At 33.3% G+C, this 21,793-nt stretch overlaps 1 protein-coding gene across 1 annotated transcript in view; it reads right to left on the reverse strand.

The window, feature by feature from the left end:
- LOC135694020 (muscle calcium channel subunit alpha-1) overlaps positions 1-21,259 on the reverse strand; it is a 54,901-nt gene extending 33,642 nt beyond the window's left edge. The window contains exons 1-15 of the mRNA XM_089111663.1: positions 20,599-21,259; positions 15,136-15,240; positions 14,482-14,621; positions 13,150-13,265; positions 12,639-12,797; positions 10,983-11,185; positions 5,750-5,859; positions 5,344-5,459; positions 4,624-4,765; positions 3,886-4,058; positions 3,267-3,379; positions 2,909-3,021; positions 1,069-1,200; positions 691-763; positions 257-380 (exon numbers count right to left, since the gene is read on the reverse strand). Of these exons, the coding sequence (XP_088967789.1) occupies positions 257-380; positions 691-763; positions 1,069-1,200; positions 2,909-3,021; positions 3,267-3,379; positions 3,886-4,058; positions 4,624-4,765; positions 5,344-5,459; positions 5,750-5,859; positions 10,983-11,185; positions 12,639-12,797; positions 13,150-13,265; positions 14,482-14,621; positions 15,136-15,240; positions 20,599-20,865 (2,086 nt within the window). The 5' untranslated portion in view covers positions 20,866-21,259. The remainder of the gene's footprint in view (positions 1-256; positions 381-690; positions 764-1,068; positions 1,201-2,908; positions 3,022-3,266; positions 3,380-3,885; positions 4,059-4,623; positions 4,766-5,343; positions 5,460-5,749; positions 5,860-10,982; positions 11,186-12,638; positions 12,798-13,149; positions 13,266-14,481; positions 14,622-15,135; positions 15,241-20,598) is intronic.
- Between the last annotated feature and the right edge of the window lie 534 nt (positions 21,260-21,793).

The following is a 21,793-nucleotide window of genomic DNA, read 5'->3' on the forward strand; positions in this document are numbered from 1 at the left end:
GTGATGCTTAATGAAAATATTTGATTTTAATTTCAAAATTAATGTGAAATTAACAATTTCATAATTCAAGAACTCAGATACAAAATGTGCATGGCAAATTGGATTCTTGTTAAAAAAAGGCATGATCGGAACCTGCCATTTTGTAGAAATCGGTACAAAATTTTTTTGTTAGCAACGAATGGTCTTCTATATTAACTAGAAGACATCAAAGCGAAGAAAAATTCTTATTAGATAAATATTATGTCAGCAAGGATACAATTCCCAAAAATGACTAACAGGACAAAATAGAGAGACATCACTAGCCCTTCGGTTTTCTTCGGACCACCATATGCATTAACACCATTGTACATCACAGCATTCCAGTCTTCTCCTGTCATGATCTGCAAGTAAAATAAGTAGAAATTTGCAATTTAATAAGAAAATAGTTAGGCGTAGGTGTCGTTCAAAATGCTAAAGGTGTTAACTTAGTTCAACAGCATTAGGTAACTTATGCCAAAAATACAAAATATAAGCTTTGAATTAACTTCCATGTCTAAATATCAACTAGAGCTTCATTGAGAGCCATGGCAACATGCTCTGTTATTAGATGCTAAATTAATTTAACGTTGCAAATATATAAAATTATTGCGAAAGTCTCGTCAAGAGGATTTATGAGAATGCTTTAAATTTATCTAAGAATATAATGTGAACCTGAAAGACTGCCATCAAGGAATCAACAAATGTGTCAAAGTTAGTTCTTGGATATTCCTCTAACTTTTCAAACCTATAATAGAAAAAAGTAGAATCAGAAGAAATAGATGAAAAAGTGATAGAAAACAGATAAAATGAAATAGTGACACTTCTAAATAAAATGAAGAATGTAGGTGATATGATATTCATATGAGCAATCAATCTAGCTGTGCTAATCTTGTCTTTCGATCATCTAGCAGGCCGTTACGATTCTTTTTTACAGGAGATATAATTGCATTGCTCTATGATAGAAGATTGAGCATCTTAACATCGTTGTAATTTTTGTTGAAGAATAGATCTAAATGTTGTAAATGACAGCCTTTTATCTAGAAAGCTCACCTCCCACCAAATAGCTGCATCCCAAGAAGGGCTGATATGACGATGAACAGAAATAGTAGAAATATTAAGCTGAGAATTGATTTCATGCCATTCATGAGCGAACTGATGAGGTTTCTAAGCGATGACCAATACCTGAAGAAGAGAAAATTGACAACTATAATACAATGTGTAGCCTGTAATGTTAAAAACAAAGAACAGGACTGTACGTTTCTATCAATAAAAATCATGATATGAATAGCAAAAACAATAAAATAAAAATTCTAACAATGAATACTCAATTGATCAACTTCAGATGGTCTTTGCTGCCATAAGTACAAAGCAATATAGTGGAAAAGGTATTTCAATTTGATTGTGTTGCTTAGCTATATAAACTAGAAAATTGTTACACAATGATGAAAATGTGGTCCGCTCTATTTCGTTAAGATCTCCAGTGATTTATTGCGATCCGAGCTGAGTTCTTTCTACTTTCCCTTGAATTCAGTTGTAAGTAGTCATACCTAATTCTGAGTTCATAGCCTTGAAATCTAGGTTAAAAAATTTCAAGTATCTTCTTTCTTTTATTGGAAGCCATCCTAACCAAGTATATTCATTGTGTTCTCTATACCGTTAACGAAGGACCTTAAGATGTCTTTTGAGCATCACAGCCAGAAGCGTGTATCGCATTCGCTGTAGTCAATTCTGATAAGCTAAATAAATGCTCTACTTAATCTTCAGCAACAGTGTGATTACAGGGCCCATGCCACCTGGGGATCCGGAGGGGCCATGGCCCCCTACTTTTTTGGTAGGCTAACATATTTCCAAGGACTTTTGAAGCACTAAATTCAAGTTCGATTTATAGAACTTTGCCCCTCCACTTTGAATTTCGTGGTGTTGGCCCTGGATTGTCGTATATTTTCAAGAAATAGACAATCCGAAAGTAAACCATCCGTTAAAACATGAAACTGGCTACCAATCCATAAAAGAATTGAGCTATGCGGTAATAATGTATCAAATTTTTAATTGATCTGCGCTACCTTACATGACTTTTTTGTTCACTCTTGAAAACCGTTCATAGCCATAACACAAGGTTTGCAGTTAGAAACTCCATAAAGAAGGCATAAACAGCTTTTAACTACTACGGTGTGAAGATCCGGAACTCTTCATCATTGAAGATTCAATCCAGCACAATTGTAGAGGTATAAGCAAAATCCAGCACAAATGAAATGGAAACAAAATCTCACGAGTATTGTATCAGCCAAAAAAAGTTTAGTATAGTTGGACTTAGTACAATTGAGTACATTCTCATTCTCACCCATATTCGATTCATTTTAGTTGCGATGTATGATTTTCAACTATGGATAACGATGTTGAATTTCCGATTTCGTAGCATAGATATCATACTACAAATGGTTACTGCGGGTTGAGAATGATTTCTGTGAATTTGAATTTTTCGGGTACATTGAATAAGTGTGTATTTGATAGGAAAATGAAAACGCTGTCGGGATCTTTGCTAGCATCTAGTATACAAACAGAGGCATTGTGGCAATAGCCTTGATAACACAGTAACCATTTGTAAAATGATTAGTATTTTCATGCTTTGGAGATTATTTGTGCTATCAATATTGCAGTTGCAATAGCCCTTTTGTTGGCTTCATCAATTGCTGATGAACGTTAAGAGTCAATGGCATGTTCAAGTACAGCTTTATTCTAATTTCAATTGCTGTTGTCTAGATCAATATTAATATTTTCATGACAACTAAAAGACCGTTCCAGGTAGTTAAAAAAACTCAAAAATATTAAATAGAAAACTGTTCAGATTACTAGGCATTCCTAGTCCAAAAAAGGAAACTTAGAAACTTACTTTGTGACCTTGAAAATTCTTAGAAGGCGCAAACTTCTCATGACACTTAATCCCAAATCGAAGTCGTTGGAAAAATTGACAATAACTATCTCAAGGATGCTTAAATTTACAACCTAAAGAAAAAAAGATTTCAAGCAGATAATTCATGCAGCAAATAAAATTGACTAATTAAAAGAATAATTTTTAGAAAAACATATTAAATTTACATTTAGAGTTCTTAATTGTTAACAGTAACACTTCAGAATTTACAACGCAATAGTTTCTTCATATTGACAACTCGATAACATCAAAACATGATACAAATACAAATATCCAATCAAATCTGTACTATGTTTCTACAAAAATAATAACTACTTACAACGCAGTCAAAAACATTGAACATTGAGTGAAAATACTGTTTTGGACCAAGGCCATACAGTTTCAGCAGCATTTCAGCAGTGAATATTGTAACAAAGAAGATTTCAGATACCCCTGAAAAAAATTAAATGTCGAATAAAATATATTTGTATCTGTAATTCAGATTCTCAAGAAAAAGAAAGGTTTTTAAAAAGCGCGAGAGATTCTGTAAGCATGCAAGAGAGTACGATTTTGTCCCTCAGTATTTTTACCTCCAAAGATATTGTTTCACATATGTTTAGAATCACATAGAAATACAGCAAATTCTGTTTTCCATTGTTACTAGACAACTTGTCTTCTTAAGTATCTAAAAATCAATGTATTTAACGTTTGTATTGCTGATTTAATGCTGTAGTCATATCGTTTTTAAACTGTAGTTGCGTTATCTTTGTAAATTTGTTGTAATAAAATTGTAAAACTAGATTAAGGGCCATGTCAGCCCTGATATCTATAAAAAAAAAAATTTAAACAATAACTGTCAGATCATAGGAAAATAGCAAAGAAAACAGCTTCGTAACCGTGGAAACCTTAAAATGATGTGACTTCTATTCATGTCATCAGTGAAAATATTTCTAACTTACTTTGAAAGTCAGTCAACCACCTTGGTTGGTCATAATGGTTCGTAGCGACAATACAAGTGTTTAAGAATACCATCATCAAAACACTCCAATAAAATGCACCATGCTTAACAAAATATCGTATCTTTATTCTTGAAATTTTCATTTGCTCCTTTATCCTAGCAAATTTGGATTTCCTAGAAAAGAAAGATTGAAATAATAATCTGATTTCAAAGTCGTTAGGAAAAATCTGCAACAAGAATAAAAAAGTCTTCCTGATACTTCAATTGGGGTCGTTGAATCATGACTAAAATGAGCAATTTTCTTTTACAAAAGGATATCACAAAGCCAATTATTTTTTTACCCTTTTAGGTGATTATTGAGTTTTAATGAGTGATTCTTCGATGCTGCCATGACATTATTTGAAAACTGAGTTTGGCTAGAATTTTGCTATAAAATCATTTTAATGCTATAGCTTTGGCAAAATACAAAAATATCTCGGCTTAATGAAAATAATAATTCAATCCTTCTGTAAGATTAAGCATTTTAACGACATGGGACGAGGGCCATTTTCCTCCACTACCTTTTTGAATCATTACTGAAAAGTCTTTTGGTATGAGGCAGTGCTGTCTAATAAAACTGGTCCAATTGCTGCATTCGTTGGTATTTGTTTGTTTTTTGGAATATTCTATGCCTTTGCTATCCCCACAGGCATTACAACCAAACATCTTAAAGGTCCTAGTAAAGGATAAGACATGGTACCTATGACTTGTTGAAGAATTAAAAGTGTAGCGATTTGCAGTAAATACAATGGCTGGGTTGAGAGCAGCATCAGCGATCTTCTCTGTGCTCTCCTTAGGAGAGCTGTTTGACTCCTGTGATACCTCCTGCGCCAATATTTCCTCTATGATTGAACAAAATGCCCGTATCAATATGCGAAAAGTGAAGGATGATACTTGTGCATTCATAGTTAGAGTTGGTAGAGAGAATTGATGCAATATTTTGATTAAATTTAAGATAGCCCAGAAATGCAAAATAGAACAAACATGATAACTATTATTCTTATTAACAAGATATGATGCTAAAAGGGAAAGCTAATTAATGTCACCTAACAAAAGCATGATGCAAACATCAGTATTTTTTCAGAATGTGGTTTCCTTCAATCTTTCAAACTCAAAAAAGTAGTTGGTTCATAGTAAAGTATACAAATAACTCGCTAGAGAAAGACCTGTAATTATTACTTCTTGCAAAATTTTGGCAATGCTGCAACGCCCCTTCGCAAAACAAAATTTTATGAATATCACAAGCCAAGTAGATAAATACACTAGCATGAATAAAACAAATTGTGTATCAATATCGTTATCTGCTGGGATATTTCATACGCTCAAAGAGAAAATAGTAACAGCTAGACCAGCTAACTCATTCAAATTGATTTCTGTAATGTAACTATTGCTCCAAGTTAGGGAAAAGAGGCTGAATTACCCCCTTTAAGAATCCACTCCATGTAACAATCATACTGTCTTTCCACCTGTTTGCTTTGCCTTAGCTTAAGAAAGCTTCTTCTGTTCTCGACTTTCTCTCTTTCTTTCGCAAATTCACTGGAATAATAACAAATTAAAACGCTTGAAATGATTTATAAAGACAACGCAACCTTTTTCACTTCATTATTACAAGACATATCCAGACAACTGTTGTAGCTGCAATGAATTTGTTAGTCAAAAAAAGCAGCTTGCAGGTCCCTTACCCCCTGAACAGTCAACTATACTGCAGGCAATAATGTGCAAACTATTCGGTATTTCAAATTATAAATATTAAACAATGTCCTTAAAAATGTAAAGCAAGTTACGCAAAAACTATTTAATTTCAATCAAATTTTCAGCTTACTTACCCACTAAGAACTCCAAGGAAGAGATTTAGCATGAAGAAGGAACCAATTACTATTAACGCTATAAATAAGAAACTGTACATATATCCATGTTCATCGATTGCATAGAAAGTCTAGAAAAGGAAATGATCAATTTGATTAATAAAAAATATCTGTGAGAGAGAAAAAGATTATTCTTGCGAACAAAGAAGGCGTCTTATAAAGTTGGGCTCTTTTACCGAAACATACCGATGCTAGACTATATGCAGCTTACCATCTCTAAGATCAAAGTGAATTTTTCGCATTTTCCTTAATCAATAATCAAATGTGTAAGAAGATGGCATCAAAAATTTAGCATGTTAATATTTGAATAGGTGAAATTGAAGAAAATGCAAAATATGCTGCTAGTGTAGAGGCTAACAGCAATAAAAGCTGCATTTGGAAAGAGAAAACCTTTTCAGTAAGTTGAATTGGGACAATCTAGACCTGGTTTGGCTCCAAGATGCCACAAGCACCAGAAATTTAAAGGAAATGTTACAAAAAGGTCATTGAATAACAAAACAATGATTAGGAAGACGATGCTGAATCTTTAAGGAATATCATATGGAATTTTATTTAAGAAGAAAGAAAATAGCCTATAACCTGTTTAAAACAATAGAAAGTCATTGGGACTGCAGGAGCAATCGCATCCCCCCCCCCTGCCTAGTTAGTATCTTAAAAAAGGCGATGTTTAGTGTTGATGAACTTAAAAAAATTAAGAAGAAATTAAATTGAAATTCAGTCCCCGTTTGGTCTACATAATCATCTAAATAAACCGAATGTCTCGCAGTTTCACATATTTAATAATTCCTTTTTTTAAGCAGGCAACGGGATATTGCTCTTTAAAAAATTATCTAGGCCTTTAAAAACTGTCCTTAATATTAAAAATAAATTATTATCTAAAGATAAATTATTTTGAAAAAAGCGCAAAAAAACAAAACATTTCAACTTAAGATTCTTGTATACAACTGAATTTCACCAGTGAACAAATTTTACCTTATTGCTAAAGCTAAATATAAATTGTTATTCAAATACGCATAAAAAAGGCGAGATAAGAAAATTGACCTGTCGTCAGTTCCTTGTTTTTGAGACTGTTGATACCAAAATAAACAAGAATTTTTCCAATTAGTGTCATTTTGTCACTATCAAAGGTTCTTGAAAGGCTATTAAAGGTTTGTCACTATATATTCCTGCTGTTTTATGGAAAGAGTCGTATATCGATCCTTTGCATTTCTCAAAAAGCATAGTACACGGCATGCTCTATTCGTGTTGCTGAATAGCGTTATAATCGAGACCCTGTTTGCTGTGTGATAACCATAACAATATTTTTATTCAAATAGGGAACTCAAATAGAAATGAAGCGATGCTACTATATTTCAAATTTAAAGGCTATTAAAATGATTGTCTTTTGGATGTTTTAACCCTATCCAGACTAGGCTTTTTGAAACTTTCGGGAGACTAGGGGGGGGCACAAAGTGCCCCCCCTCCGTAATTTCTTTGTTCCTCTAGCTAGGACAATGAACTTTGTTTGGATGGTACTCTTATCTTTTCTCCACATTTTAGTATTATTGTTCAATTTTTAAGTCACGTGGTTTCACGATGACGTCATCATAATGGTGGCTGGGTGAAGCAAAAATTTAGAAAATTTTAGAAAATCTTAAAATATTAATTAATTCCAAAGCATCGGGCTAAGATAATAAAAAAAGCAAATTTGATGCATTTTCTAATAGAAACAAGAAGATTGGCACAATTTTAATGTTACTTCTCAAAATTATTAACGTTCCTAACAAAAGAACTCAACATATTTTGTATTTGGCTATAGTTTTTTCTAAATAACTAAATGATCGATACAACCAAATGTCATGTTTGAGTTCATTTTTAATGCCTTAGCAGACAAATTTACCTAAACTTGCAGTTTTATTAATGTAATACCTATAAATCTGTCAACAAATGTGTGCGCATGCGCAGCAGAAAAATCGTAGAAAAGGATGTTCAATTTGAATTTTCTGGTCAGAATCATAAAAAGAGCACAAATTAATGCCTAGATACTAATTTTCATCAATATATCTACTTTTGTTGCGAATCCGTGGCAGATTGAACTATTTTTTACTTGACTAGTTTTGAAAACGCCCCTACACAACCCCTTGATTAATAATAAAAAAATTATCTTTTTATATGAACATGTGTCAGATAGGTTAAAACTAAAAGTCAGGAGGTCTGAGGGGTATTGCTTTCAAACTCCTGAAGTTATGAAAGAAAAACCAACTAGGGGGGCACTTTGTGCCCCCCCCTAGTCTGGATAGGGTTAATGATCATGGTTTCTGTTTTTGATATTTTCAGTTTTACTAGAAGATAAAAGCTATGAAACAAAGTTTTGAAGCTGTAAAGTAATAAGTGGAATCATCGGCATAAAGAGTGTTCGGGACCCATATAAATATCACCCGTCATGCCAAAAGAAACCCTTCCAATAAGTGAGATGTTATTTGTCGCTGACTAGTCAGAAAAAGGGAACAAATGTGCCATTTTCTCTTCGATTTTACTTACTCTGAGCACTTTTAGATGAAAAGTACTTGAGGATACATTTCCCCCACATTTCCTTTGCTTTCTAAAACTTACGCAGCACACTTCGCATTAGAACAACTAAACTTTACACAAATAATGCTTTTTTTAATACGAATTCTTTTGAAAACTTTAGCTTAAAACAGTACAAATAATACATGATGCTATTGCCTTAATGCTGTACATCTCACTATCATAGCTTAGCGAAAACACTTACGGTCATCAGAGTTGTTATTATTCAGCTTGAATGTTACTATTCTGATTAAAAGAAAACAATAAGATTATCACAGTCAGAAGTTTCTTATCATGTTGTAATAACTTGGCACAATGAAATAAGGTGCTCGATCATTTTTTCAATGAAATGAACAGCTTGAAGTAATAATCTGATTTGTTATGTTTGAAATGGGTTCATTTTGCGACTTTTTTCAGATGCTTTATAAATAAAGGTGTCATTAAAGAAGTGAAATTAAATATAGTGGTCTTTATCTATGCGTGCTGTTTCCAAACTTGAAGATATTCAAAGCAATAGAAAAGTCCATTTGTTGTCCATGTATGTTATCAACAGCATTCTTAGTCTAGGCTTTTCAAAATATTGTCGTGACCATTTTCAAGATTTCAAAAAAATTCACTTGAAGATTGTAAAAATTCGTTCTGGCCGAGAAACAATAGTCAATACAGTTGTTAGGACGATTCCTGCTCGAATTTTTGGAGCCAAATGTTCCAACCAACGTTCAATTCTTTGGAATTATTGATTGGTTTCAATCGTTTTCTCTGCTGTATCGAAGAAAGATTTGTTAATTGAATAGAAATGCAATATCATATCATACTAAAGTACTTTTCATTCGAAAATCATTAAGTTAAAATCGTTGAGCAATGAGAAAGATATGCTGAGATTTCTCGGTCGATGTAATGTTTAAATCAATTCATGCTATTGAAATAACCGATTTGCTTTGAATAATGCATTGACATCGATTCATTATTTATGTACTTCAATAAAAGTCAACGTAACTTGGTAGCGACAGTTTTATCTGTCTCCCAAATTAGGAAGAAATACAGCAGTGTTACACCGACACATTTTCCTCACCTAACAGTGTCTTTCTTAATCTGGCAGCAAAATAGATAATCTTGAAAGAATAGTATTGTTTTACTTAGTCGCCTGGAGAAGTAAGAGGCTGGTTCATGGGAAAGACCCAGGGGAGCAGATAGGTGATATGATGCAACACAGAAATATAAGCTAGTGAAAAAATTCTCATGCGAATATTTTGGGCATATGTAGCTTAAAAAATTTCAAGTATAGAAGTATTTTAGGCAAATAAAAAACTTTATGTGAGATAAACTTGGATATAAAACTCGCAAGGTCAAAGAATGCCTTGATAATTCAAAAAGCATCCTAAAAATGTCAAAATTGTGAAAGATATCTGATGGGCATTAGATGCTGCTTCTTTACTGTGCGTTAGTTTCTTCTTTGTCACAGTTTCACTTTAGAGGTTTTCCCTCACTGATTGACATATCAAAGTTCAGCAGCTAGAGACTTATCTGAGCGACCAGAAGATAAATGTTACTTCAAACTGTTATGTCGACAGACAACAGAATAACTCAACAATAATTGATTGCTTGCCAAAATGTTCTTGAATCTCTTTTATAGACTTATTGCTCTCAAAAGCACTACTCTTTTTTTTAAGAAATACAGAATTAACTGCTTTTTTCTAAAACAAGGTATGCAGCTAAATATATGACGTCTGTTTTGCATATACTCGCTAAAACCAATCATTGTATGCAATTGACTTGAGAACAAGGGGCAGTTTTTGCGCAAATTGACCGAAAACAAATGATGAGAGCTCATATGTTATTTTAGACATTTGAAAGAGGCAATATCAACTGGAAAAATCAGCAAATTTGATATTCAATGTTATCCTCTATAATCCTTTAGAAATTTTGAAAAGCGCACGCGTTACGCATTCTTTATTCAAGTATTCTTTCACCATGGACATCACATAAAAGTTTCATGTACTTTTTTTAGATGTCTTAAAAAGCATATAACATCAATGCGAAGAAGAATAGCATGTTGTGATTCTAAGTGAATAGAAAATTATTTCTTGCAATGCATTCTGTAAATAACCAATTGAGTAATATAGATTCATGTTTATTTGCATGCGAATTGATGTAAATGTGCTGCGAAGTCATTTGCATTTAAAATGTCTCGAAAACAAGCAAATTCAAAAAGTGACCAGAAAATACAAATAAAGAATAAAAACTTGGTTATTTATTTTCCACAAAAAGTGGGTTTTGTGAAAAGAACTACTGTAATAAATTTACAAAAGATTTAAACATGATTCAAGAACTTAAGTAATTTTGCGATAAAATCTTATTAATTTTTTTTATGACAGATGAAATATTGTCACGTGAGTTTGAGCAGTTTGAAAAGCTATATTGAAGCCGACCACGATTTCAATATTTGCAGATCAATCTGACAAGTTTATAATCTGACAAGTATCGGATGAAATGTACTTTTTCATTGTAAATGTTTGCTTCTTTTGCAACTTCAGATTTTGCAGTATCAAATGCCTGCATTGGTTATACCAATGTAAAAGTAGAAAATGATAGGAGTCAATGCAAGGTCACTGAATAAAACATAGCGAAATTGAAAGTTTTTACTTACATTATACATGATATCAGTCCAGCCTTCCATCGTAATACACTGGAAAACTGTAAGCATCGACAAGAAAATGTTGTCAAATGACGTAATGCCAGAGTTTGGACCGGTCCATCCTCTTTTGCATTCAAATCCTTTGGGACATCGCTTTCCATAAACAAATACTGTTTTGTTTAAGTTTGGATCACATGGTGTTTTCGGATTTTCCCCTTTAAGAAAAAGTGTTAAAAAACTAAGTTATTCCCCATTGAATGAGGTTTAAAGCTAGTAGTGTTCTCAAATCTTTGAAAATTCTGAATATGACTTGACAATGCAACTTTTATAGTGCAACTCACTTTCGGTGCCTGTAGAAAAGTTAATAAATATTGAGGGCTGTATATGAATATCTAAATCAGAGACTAGACAGATAATCACGAAGGCAGGAAATAAATTTTTGTCCAATTTAATATTTAGTTTTGGAATTATTAGTCTAGTTTGGTGTCGTAATTCAACAGCAAATAATTTATCAGATAACATAGCACATTGCGGGAAAATTGCAGTTGAATTGTGGTATATTATCGGTAACCATTTAATGTGACATTGATTTGAATTTCGTAGTTAAAGGCTTGCAATACTTTAGCTCTGTTAGCAAAAGCTCATTTAAGCAGAATAGACAAATTCTGAAAAAAATTTCAAAAAATATCTTGGCATTTCAAAAATTGCTTCAGAAACAATGGCGATAAAGATATAAGCTTAGTGTGAAAAAGTAGTTTTATTAGTGTGAAAAAATTGACAAGGATGTAATTGGACCTGCCTGAAATGAAAATGTGTATTACTGCATTGAAACCAAATTAGGATAGGTAAGTGGATCATTTTGAAAATTAAAGTAAATCAGATATCTTAAGGAGAAATTTCAAGTGATTAAATTCAAATAAAAGAGTAGCAAAAAGAAAGAGGCTTGACAGAGAGCTGTTATCTGTAAACTGGTTTGAAAAATATGGTGGCCTACTAATATTTACTGTAACGCCAAAATTCAATAGGAACCTGGAAAGACACCGAAATCATGTTTTCTCAACTTTTATGATTCAACTCCCTTTTATTTTACAAATGCTTTCATTACTGCGTCCATCAATTGGATTAACGTACAGAAAAAAGTTCTGTGCTTCGCACCAGGCAAACATCTAAATTTGGTACTGAAATCTTGTAACTATACACATAACCAAGGATAGCCATGATAGTTTTAGGCATTTAGCGGCGAAATTGTGTTTAACAAAATACATACATTCATTTTCTTGCAATTACACAGAATTATATGAATGATTATACTGAACGGGTCTGGTGTCAACATCTGTATGAGCGTTGCTTCTTAAGGTAAGGTACTGAGAACCAGATCTAAATAAAATGTCCTTAATAAGTATATTCTTAATATCATTAGGATTGTTGAGCTCAGTTCTATTAATGCATATCAATCGATGTATTAGCAATTTTCAGGACAAAGTAATGTCAGCAGTATAATGTAAAAGCATATGTTCAGATTTGCTGTTTACAGCTTTTGGTAGCATTCTAGTTCAAGGAAGTTGTGAAATTTGGATTGTAAAAATATAATGTTTGATGTTTGATGCTTTAATGTTTGAAAAAAAACAGCTCAAAATGTAAACTAATTGTTACTTGTAGCATACTCACACGTCTTAGAAGTTTGATTGAAGCAGGCATAATGAAATCTACCCATCAGAAACTCAAGACCAATGATTGCGAAAATGATAATCACGCAGCTTATTAGAAACAAAACCTGCATTAGAGGAAACATGGCACGAACTACAGATGTCATAACAACTTGTAGACCTGAAAATTAGAAAAGGATTTTATTACTTCAAGATATATCATTGTTTTCTAAAAATATACAAAATTGACAATTCATCGTTTACTGATTAAAGATCATCACAAAAAAATAATAACGATCAATTTCAAGTAAATTTTACCGGGAATTTTTTTTTTAAATAATTAACGGCATTTCGAGCATAGCCCGTTATCAAGTAAAATTGAAAGGCGCTGATAGAACTAAAAAACATTAAAGGAATATGGGATTCAACAAATGGAATAGGAAGACGGATGTAAGAGCATGGAAACAAATATATGGAAAGAGCTAATAAAAATAAATATATACATACATATACGCAAATACAGAATTGCTTACTTGGTATTCCAGAAATGAGTTTTAGTGGTCTCAGTACGCGGATAGCACGCAGCGACTTGATGTTTATATTGCTAGCATTTCCGTCTTTTGAAGAGCTCAAAATAAGGATAACCACTCTGTACGGGATGAAATAAAAAGGAAAATATAAAAATGGCCTTGATAAGCAAGCATTTTAAAACATACTTAAGCTTTTTGTCCAACACTCTTCTGAGTATAAAACGTCAGAAAGTAGATAAAAACACTACGCTACGAAATATCTATACCCAGTTGTGGATCGAAATAGGCCAATCAGAAACGCGGGCACATGACTGTTGAGGTTACCCAATCAGTGCCGCGTGCCTATTGAAACGTTACCAATGCAGGTGAAAATATACTCCCTCTGTCTACACAATAGCGGTTTTTTCATATTTATGTAGATAGATTCCAAAACTGCTAGATGGAACGACGATCAAGATATACAAATAATCCAAAAGTTTGCCGTTAAAATTTTTTGCAAAATCTGGGTTTTCCATTAAATGCTGCCCGATAGCAAAATCGTAAGCTTATTATATACTTTTAGACCTGAAAACCGAGGTGGTTGTTATCTTTGAGGGAGAATTTTGTTTCTAATGCTTGAAGGGACATGCTGTTTTATTCTATCCGCCAATCTTTGGGTTGTGCGTCCTACGCTGACAGAATCACATTGGCACGTAAATTCATAGAAAATGGAACTCTTTTGGTGGTAAGAGCACAATTCCTTTGAATGGACGGTAGGGTCTTTTTATTATTGTGAACAATAAGCAGATTAACAACAAATATGTTGAAATTTTTTCTTTAATGTAAGTAACAATGACATCCTCTGGATAGCCGTTCTCAAGAAAGATCTTTTTAGTCTGTTAAGTTTTGTGTCGAGTTTTGACTTGAAACAAATAATAAACACTTGTTTTTTATGGTCCACTGGTTCAGTTACCGTTTTAATAATAAAGATGACATGTATGTAAATATGTTTTGTCCATAGGCCTAAAAATTCATAGGCCTGCTGCACTACGTTTTATTTTGATTCGGTTAGCCAATAATGTTCTTGATTGCTCTAGGGGACGCTCAAAATAATCTGCCAGATCTTCAATACCAGAAATATTACTAAACTACTAAGTACGAAGCTAGACAAATTCATCTAGACTCCATTAAAGTTGACTTCTCTTCACAGTAAGCAACTTCAATTTTTTCTGAATTATGCTTTGCTAGTTGTACAGCTACGTAAATTTATCCCATGCACCGCTGTACTTAAGAAGTAATGTGATGTTCTGTTTTTGCTAACTAGAACTAGAGAAAAAATGAAATAATTCAACTCACCCAACAACAACTACAGTAAAGTCTAAGATGTTCCAGCCACTTCTCAGATATGCTCGCGGATGAAGCACGAATCCCATGGCGACAATTTTTACTATTGCTTCGAATAAGAAAATGACAAGGAAGTAGTATTCAATTTTTTCCTGAAAGAAAAAAAAAATTATCTCCTGCTTAGAAAGTCCCATATAAATCAAAAGTATTAAATTGTAGATCAATTTAGAGAATCAATTAGAATTTGCAGCTATTTGCACGACTGTTTGCTCCAGGTAAAGGGAATACAGGAGTATACTAGAGTCCAATGTGCCAATTTTGCAGATAATCAGTAGCATATTTCCTTTGAATAAATTTTCTTATATTTATAAAATGCAATACATTAGGGTTTAAAGTTGAAAAAGCGTTCAGAAGACCAGGCCTGTTTGATATCTTTTGCTACGTAGAAAATCTTTCATGTCAATTTCTGCTGTACATTTCATTCAACAAAAATTTGTAGTACTGGACAAATTTATCCTACCAAGTTGAACATGTTTTTTGATTTTATTAATGCATCTCTACTATATGCAGTTTCGAGAAAAACTTTTCAAGGATCCCAACAAAATCCGGAGCCTTTACATGCTATGAAAATCATCAAAAGAAAATGAAATCTATTTAAAAACTCACAGCAACTTCATTCATCCGAGACTTGTCATTTTCCGGCAGTGGTGCATCAAAAATTAGCACAATGCAGTTGAAGAGTATTGTGAGCAGGATGAAATAATCGAAAGCTGTAATTATGAGTTAAGGATTTTTCTGCAAAGACAATTCAATAAGTTTAAAATATCTTATTCCATTTTTAATTGAAGTTATTGTTTAACCGTGTGTCATCAAGCTTTTGACGTAGTATAGGCAGAGCTGTGCACGTTTTTGGTTTAAAGAGCGAGATGGTTCTAAGTTGCTTTTCCGTTCCATTTAATTTTTAAACTAATTCAAAAGTATTAGTCAGTATTTTTGTGCTGCAGTTATGTAGCTCTTGAACCGATATGTGTATAACCAAAGAGAAGATGTTTATTGCTATTGATTGCTTACCGTGGAAAAACAGAGCTAGCTCTATCTTTGCTAGGTAGAAAAAAATTCCTATATGTTAAGAAATATTTCAAAATCAGATTTAGACGTGATTAATCTTCTTAAACAACATCAAAGCTTCTTAAACATCATAATGGTTTTGTCTTTTTACTGAGAAGACAAAAAGTTTTGATTTGAGTGCCCTTTCTTGAAACCAATTCTATTGCTGACAGATGAATTTTTTTGGGTAAGGGCTGATTGTCATATTCAAGTATGGCTAAAATGTTTTGCAAACTTAGTGTTGATTAATAAGATAATATTTAATAATTTCGCTCACGTTCAATTTTATACCGATTTGTAAACATTTTTTATTTGACCTAAGCAATTTATCTATCAAAAATTACTTTAAATTTACTCTAACCTTTAAACTTCAGCTTTGATGCTCTTTATGTACCCACATATTGCAATTTTACTACACTAATCTTTACAATAAATTACCAGCTTGAAAACTCAAGAAATTCAGTGGCCTAGATGCAATAATAAACAATGAGCTTTTTTACAAAGAGATAGGCGAGAATAACTAGAACCTTACTGTGAGTTGCTGTTTTGGTTCCTTATAGATTGTGTAAGAACTTTTGCAAATTAGGTGAAAAACAAACGGAAAACATTTGATCAAATAAACGGTCACCACGTGATCCAAAACTAGCTACAAACATCTGTTGCATGCTTCCAACAGATACTAAAATTAAAACAAAGGTGTATTTGTACGTGAAGCTGTGATAAGGCTTACGTGGAGAGCTTCAATATTTAATGAAGCTACACGAAGCTATGATCAGTTTTAGCAAGAAAAATATATCCATAAGACATTGTGCTTTAAGTTAAAACTAACCTATGGCTTTAAAAATAACATCTAGCCAGAATTTATCTTCAGACAATAACATCCATTCAATTCCTTTCTCACTTTTTTAATGTCAAGCAAACATAGGCAAATTGATTTTAACTTTTATTCACGTCTAATTTTGACTCCCATTGTCGGCTTTTTCTTTAATATTAAGTTAGCAAAAACAATCTACGTAAAAGAGATACAGCGAGTCTGAGGCCTTGTAAGCAGAAGAGTTTCTTCAAAGATCCTTATGAATATCGATACAAGCATTTTGAACTTTTTTAGCTTAAAATAAACCTTAAAGGCAGCAGTAATTCTCATTAAGCGCATTTCAAAGCAATACTGTCATCATGAGTATGCAGAGGGTAACCTCATTATTTCATTAACAACTAAATAGGCTTGATTGATACCCGTTTTAGGCCTAATTGATTCCCGTGTTGTTAGAAGGTAGGTCGAGCCTGAAGCTATTTATGATACGTTGCTTATACAGATCATAAATATTAAATTAGCATTAACCAGCAGAAAGCGCAGTCTAAATAGATGCAAGCAAATTCTCAATTGTATTGAAACATATCTATAAAACAGGTTTCAAGTACGAGGATAAAATTCAGAAACAAAGCAAAACGGCGACAAGAACCCAACGCTATGAGATAAACTTTCAAAATAGATTAAATTAAATGAATACTAATATTTCGCCCCGGCATTCAGTGCTTCATCCAGGTTTCAAGTACCATGAATGATTTGAAGATTTGTTTTTTGTAAAGAACCACCGCAATTCAAAATTAACAATGCGCTCTAATTTAATAGTTAAGTTAAATTATTTGAATCAATCAGTAAATGTCCAATGTAACATGATTTCAGTGAATTTGAAACGTGCGTTTAAGAGGCCACCAAATCAATGTAATAGAGACTCTAGCGCCTCTAGCGTTCAAATGCCTCTAGCGTTCAAAATAACAATTGTAGTTAAGATAATTATAAAAAAGATTATTATTAACATCTATGAAATCCAGTTTTCTTTGGTCGGATCCAGAAAACATTATAACTGTTTGTATATAATTGTTGTGAAGCAAAAACAATTCCTGAAGACGAAGGATAATCAAGAAATGTAGACAAGCAATTTGCTTTTTAGACGTTTCTTGCTATAAAAACTGAAATTGAAGGTACCCCATATTTATGGTTGTAATTTTTTACGTCGAGGGTTTTTTTTTAAAATGGCTTTGAAAAAAGCAAACATATAGTAAACTAAAGCTTTTTGTCTGACACTCTTCAGGGTTTAAAACGTCAGAACATAGATCGAAATTCTACCCTAGAAAATAAATATACCCAGTGCAAAAAACTATAATGGTGACATGTTTCGGATTATTGGCAAAGCCCGATCGTTGTTTCACCTAGCAGTCTTGGAATCTATCTACATAAGCACGAACAAAGCGCTACTGTGTAGACAAAAGGAGTTCGTTTTCACCTTAGGACTCCATTGCTAACATTCTCAATAGGCAAGCGGCACTGATTGGTCAACCTCAACAGTCATGTGCTCATGTTTTCTGTTTGGCCTATTTCGATCCACAACTGGGTATATATATTTCCTAGCTTAGAGTTTTGATCTATGTTCTGACGTTATAAACTCTGATGAGTGTCAGACGAAAAGCTTTAGTTTACTAAATTTTTGCTTTTTTCAAAGCCATTTTCAAGTTTTGTACCACTAAAAGATGGTCTTTTTTTCGAAAATGAATAAGAAGATAATAAAATCATATGCCTAACAAACATTAAGTGAATGGGTTTTGGCTTTGCCTGTTCGATAAGTTTTGTAAGAAGTTCTCAGAAGGAAGCACTTGCTCTTGTTGAAAAATTTGAAAAAGAGCCAAAGAAGTTCTGTTAATCTGGCTGTGAATATTCGGCAGATGCTGATAGACACAGGATGAACCCCTTGAAATAGCATTTAGTTCATGATATTTTTTATTGAAGAACACAATTCATTCTTTTTTTCATTCTGCACTACTTTCTATCCAAAGTAAGATACAAAGCGAGGCAAAACCTTCTATGGCCAAAAGAATCTGGCAGACATGATTGATCCATTGTTAAACAGGCATTACATGGCAAAGCTAAAGAATGTCATCTTTAATGAAACCTAAAGAATGAAACCAAAACATGAGGTTGAGAATTGGTCAGAGCGATTGATTCTATTACCACACGATTATTATGATTTGGTGAAAGACTGCAAAGCCAGTTTCAAGCCCTCACACTTAAAGCAAGTAAATTGCACCTGTCACGAGATTCCTTCGCCTAACGTTATTGGCTAAACAAACGCTGAGTGCCTAATAGAGAATGCTGTGTTTATAAAGAATGAGACTTTTGAGAGGATAAAATGTTTAAACAACCAAAATCTTATTAAAGGTCTTTCCTTAGAATGCAGCAAGCAAAAGTGACAAGCAAAAGTGACAAGCACAGGTAACTTTGTTCGCAAACCAAAAAGGCAGAGTGACAGGTTGACCTTCAAACAAATAATTTCTATTATGGTGTTAGTCTGCAATGTTTTCACGCTCTTTCCAGATCCATATTTTTCTAATCCTTTATTTGATTCAACAAATATGCAAAGTTAGCTAGTACAACATTCGTGATTGATCACTCTAAAATTTATTTGGACTATTTTGCTGGTGGAAAACTTTAATTTTGTGACTGGTCATGGGCTTATTATTGAAAGAAGCATTGCACATTCACTACAACTATTATCTAAAAGACGGAAGTAAGAATTGAATGATTCTAAGGTGTTAGCCTTAGAATAAAAAAGTGCCACAGGATTCGCATACAACAACTGAAATTTGCAAATATTATTGGAAAAAATAGAAAAAGTGAATGCGAAAGAATGAAGGAGTATTGTGACCACGATTCAAAATTGCTTCCTGATGTTTTTGTTGACTTGACATCAAGGACAAAAAATAAATGCGGAGAAAGAACAGATTGTCGATGCAGTCTTTGAACATGCTGCAGCCATGCATAAGCTACAAAATCTCAGTATTTTAAGCTGGTACTGCACGATTTGATTGAAGATGGAACCAGGTTATGCAGTTCTTTTACAAAAGTAGAGAAAAATATTTTAGTTAGACGCTCGACGGCTGCAGTTGCATGTTCAAGTTAAAATCTCATAGGTCTAACAACCGTATTTGTTATGTTTCTTGCTAATATACTGGTTAACAGATGGAGATTTGCTTCAGTAAGATGATACATATGGTTGAAAACATCGCTTTGCTAGCGTACTCTGTAAATATAATATCCATTCTAAAGCTGCATTCTAAGAACGGGTTTTGTTTGGTTTTAGTCATGATTTTCGAATGTCTTAGCCGCAAATCTATAAATAATTCCTGCGATAATTAATCATTTCCCCCATTAAAATTCCTGATTTCTGAACTGAAAGCAAAATATAAACATATTTTCTAGTTTTCTTGCGGTAAACGGGTCAAAATTGTTCGGCAATAAATAATAAACATCACCAATCGAATCAATTTGATAAGCTGCAAAAGATTCTAGCAGGTATTTTGGTAGTTACACGCAGCAATCGTTTTATCTCACTTTTATCAATTGAATAGTTGGACAGCTTTTGAAACCTTTTGTCTATATTTTCAAACCTCTAGCCTTTGATAAATGGAATATCAAGAAATTTATTTCTCTAGATTAAAAATGAGAGCTTCGTGCGCAATCATAAATGTTCGATTCAGTTCTATATAAAGAAAGCAACAGCAGCGAAAAACATCTTCGAGATAGGACCATAGTGGAGGCGTCCATCTTAGAGTTGGCAAATGATAATGAGAAGAGAGGGAAACAGTGCAGTGGCTGTGTGAAATTTCCTCTAAAGAACAATTCTTCAGTTCTGAGGAGCACCGTAAAGACATTTCTTATTGATGTTTACAAATTCTATCTTTAACTTCACTAAATTTTTGAAATTTTGCAGTGAAAACGTCTCCTAGAAATTAATTGACGCTACTCTGAATATTATCATATTTTTAACTATGGTAAGCTACTAATTCAGAATTATCAATAACATATTTATGAAAACATAGACAGAACATCCCCTGCTAGTTTTTGCCTAAATGGCACATAGCAGGTGACTTAGGCATTCAATAGGCACCTATATAAACGTAAATAAGGTCAACCTGTACTACTAGAAACAACGCACATGAAAATTTTTCAAAAATAATGAAAGGATATTTTGACTCAGCGACCAATTTTGCATACTTTCTGATAAAGTTTCTCTCGCGAAATATGAAAAGTGATGTTGCACCCTCCTTTGGAAAGACTTTCTGCACATCCTTAAGCGTCCATACACTTGGTCTTGGCTGCGATAATCTTGCCTTCTTAGGTTTGTTATTGACAGGCAAAAATCTCGACCCATTGCTGACATGTTTACTGTTTCCGTTGGGACTAACTCCGTTGCTATCATTTTGAGGATCCTTTGAGATCACCTCAAGATTCATGGTGTAACGATAGATATTTACAACAAGGTTCTTGCATCTTTTCCGTCACGGTAATACGGTGCAACGCGGAAATTCCTCATATTTCCATACAGAAGAAAATCCATTAGGCATCATGCCTTGTTTTCCCAATAGAGTCTTTTCTTAAGAATCAAATCATCATTTTTATACCACGCTTAAACGTTAAATTGATTAATTTCTTCCATACGAGGTGAGCAAATTTGGTTTGTGGCTAGGTTCTCCGTTCTTCAGTACAGGCAAAAAGTGGCGAGCACGATTTCAGTTTTCCATCTAGTGATTATCTAGTTGGCAAGTACTTTGTGGCTATCAACCAATCGGTGCTCACTTTCGCGAAGCTCTGCTTTTAGCGGCTACTTTGCAATTCAAATAAGCAGTACTGACCAGATGTATTCAATAAAGGGTTGTCTAGGAACAGCAACGCTCCTATCCTCAACAATAACGCACCTGTTCCCTTCATTATGTGCAAATGCACGGAGGAAGAAAACAATTATTTGCCCGATCAGTTGTTTGATTAGGAATTTTGTGAGGCAAGGACAAGCCCCCGTCAACAGAAACCTGGATTTTGCATAGTTTAAAAGAATTATGTTTAAACAAGTGAAGCTCCAGGGGTTTCGGTCAACGCTATAAAATGCAAACAGTTCCTTGTTAATCTATGGACTACAACTATAGCATAACAATTGAAACAGGGTCGTCATTATGTTGCAATTTTTTATATTGTAGCCAAACATTCAAGATTTTTGGTTAGAGAACTCATAGAGAATTCATTTAGAACTCTTATGCCCCTAAGCCAGCCCCAAATCTCAACAGTTTCATTTACAGAGCTTTTCTCAGTGCACAATTTGCGCATAAAATTAACTTTTCTGTTTTGGGTGTAAAATTTTATAATCTTTTTGATTGTCTAAAATTTTCC

The sequence above is a fragment of the Rhopilema esculentum genome, chromosome 11 (assembly GCF_057945365.1).
Source record: "Rhopilema esculentum isolate cy_ngs chromosome 11, ASM5794536v1, whole genome shotgun sequence".
NCBI classification, from domain to species: domain Eukaryota; kingdom Metazoa; phylum Cnidaria; class Scyphozoa; order Rhizostomeae; family Rhizostomatidae; genus Rhopilema; species Rhopilema esculentum.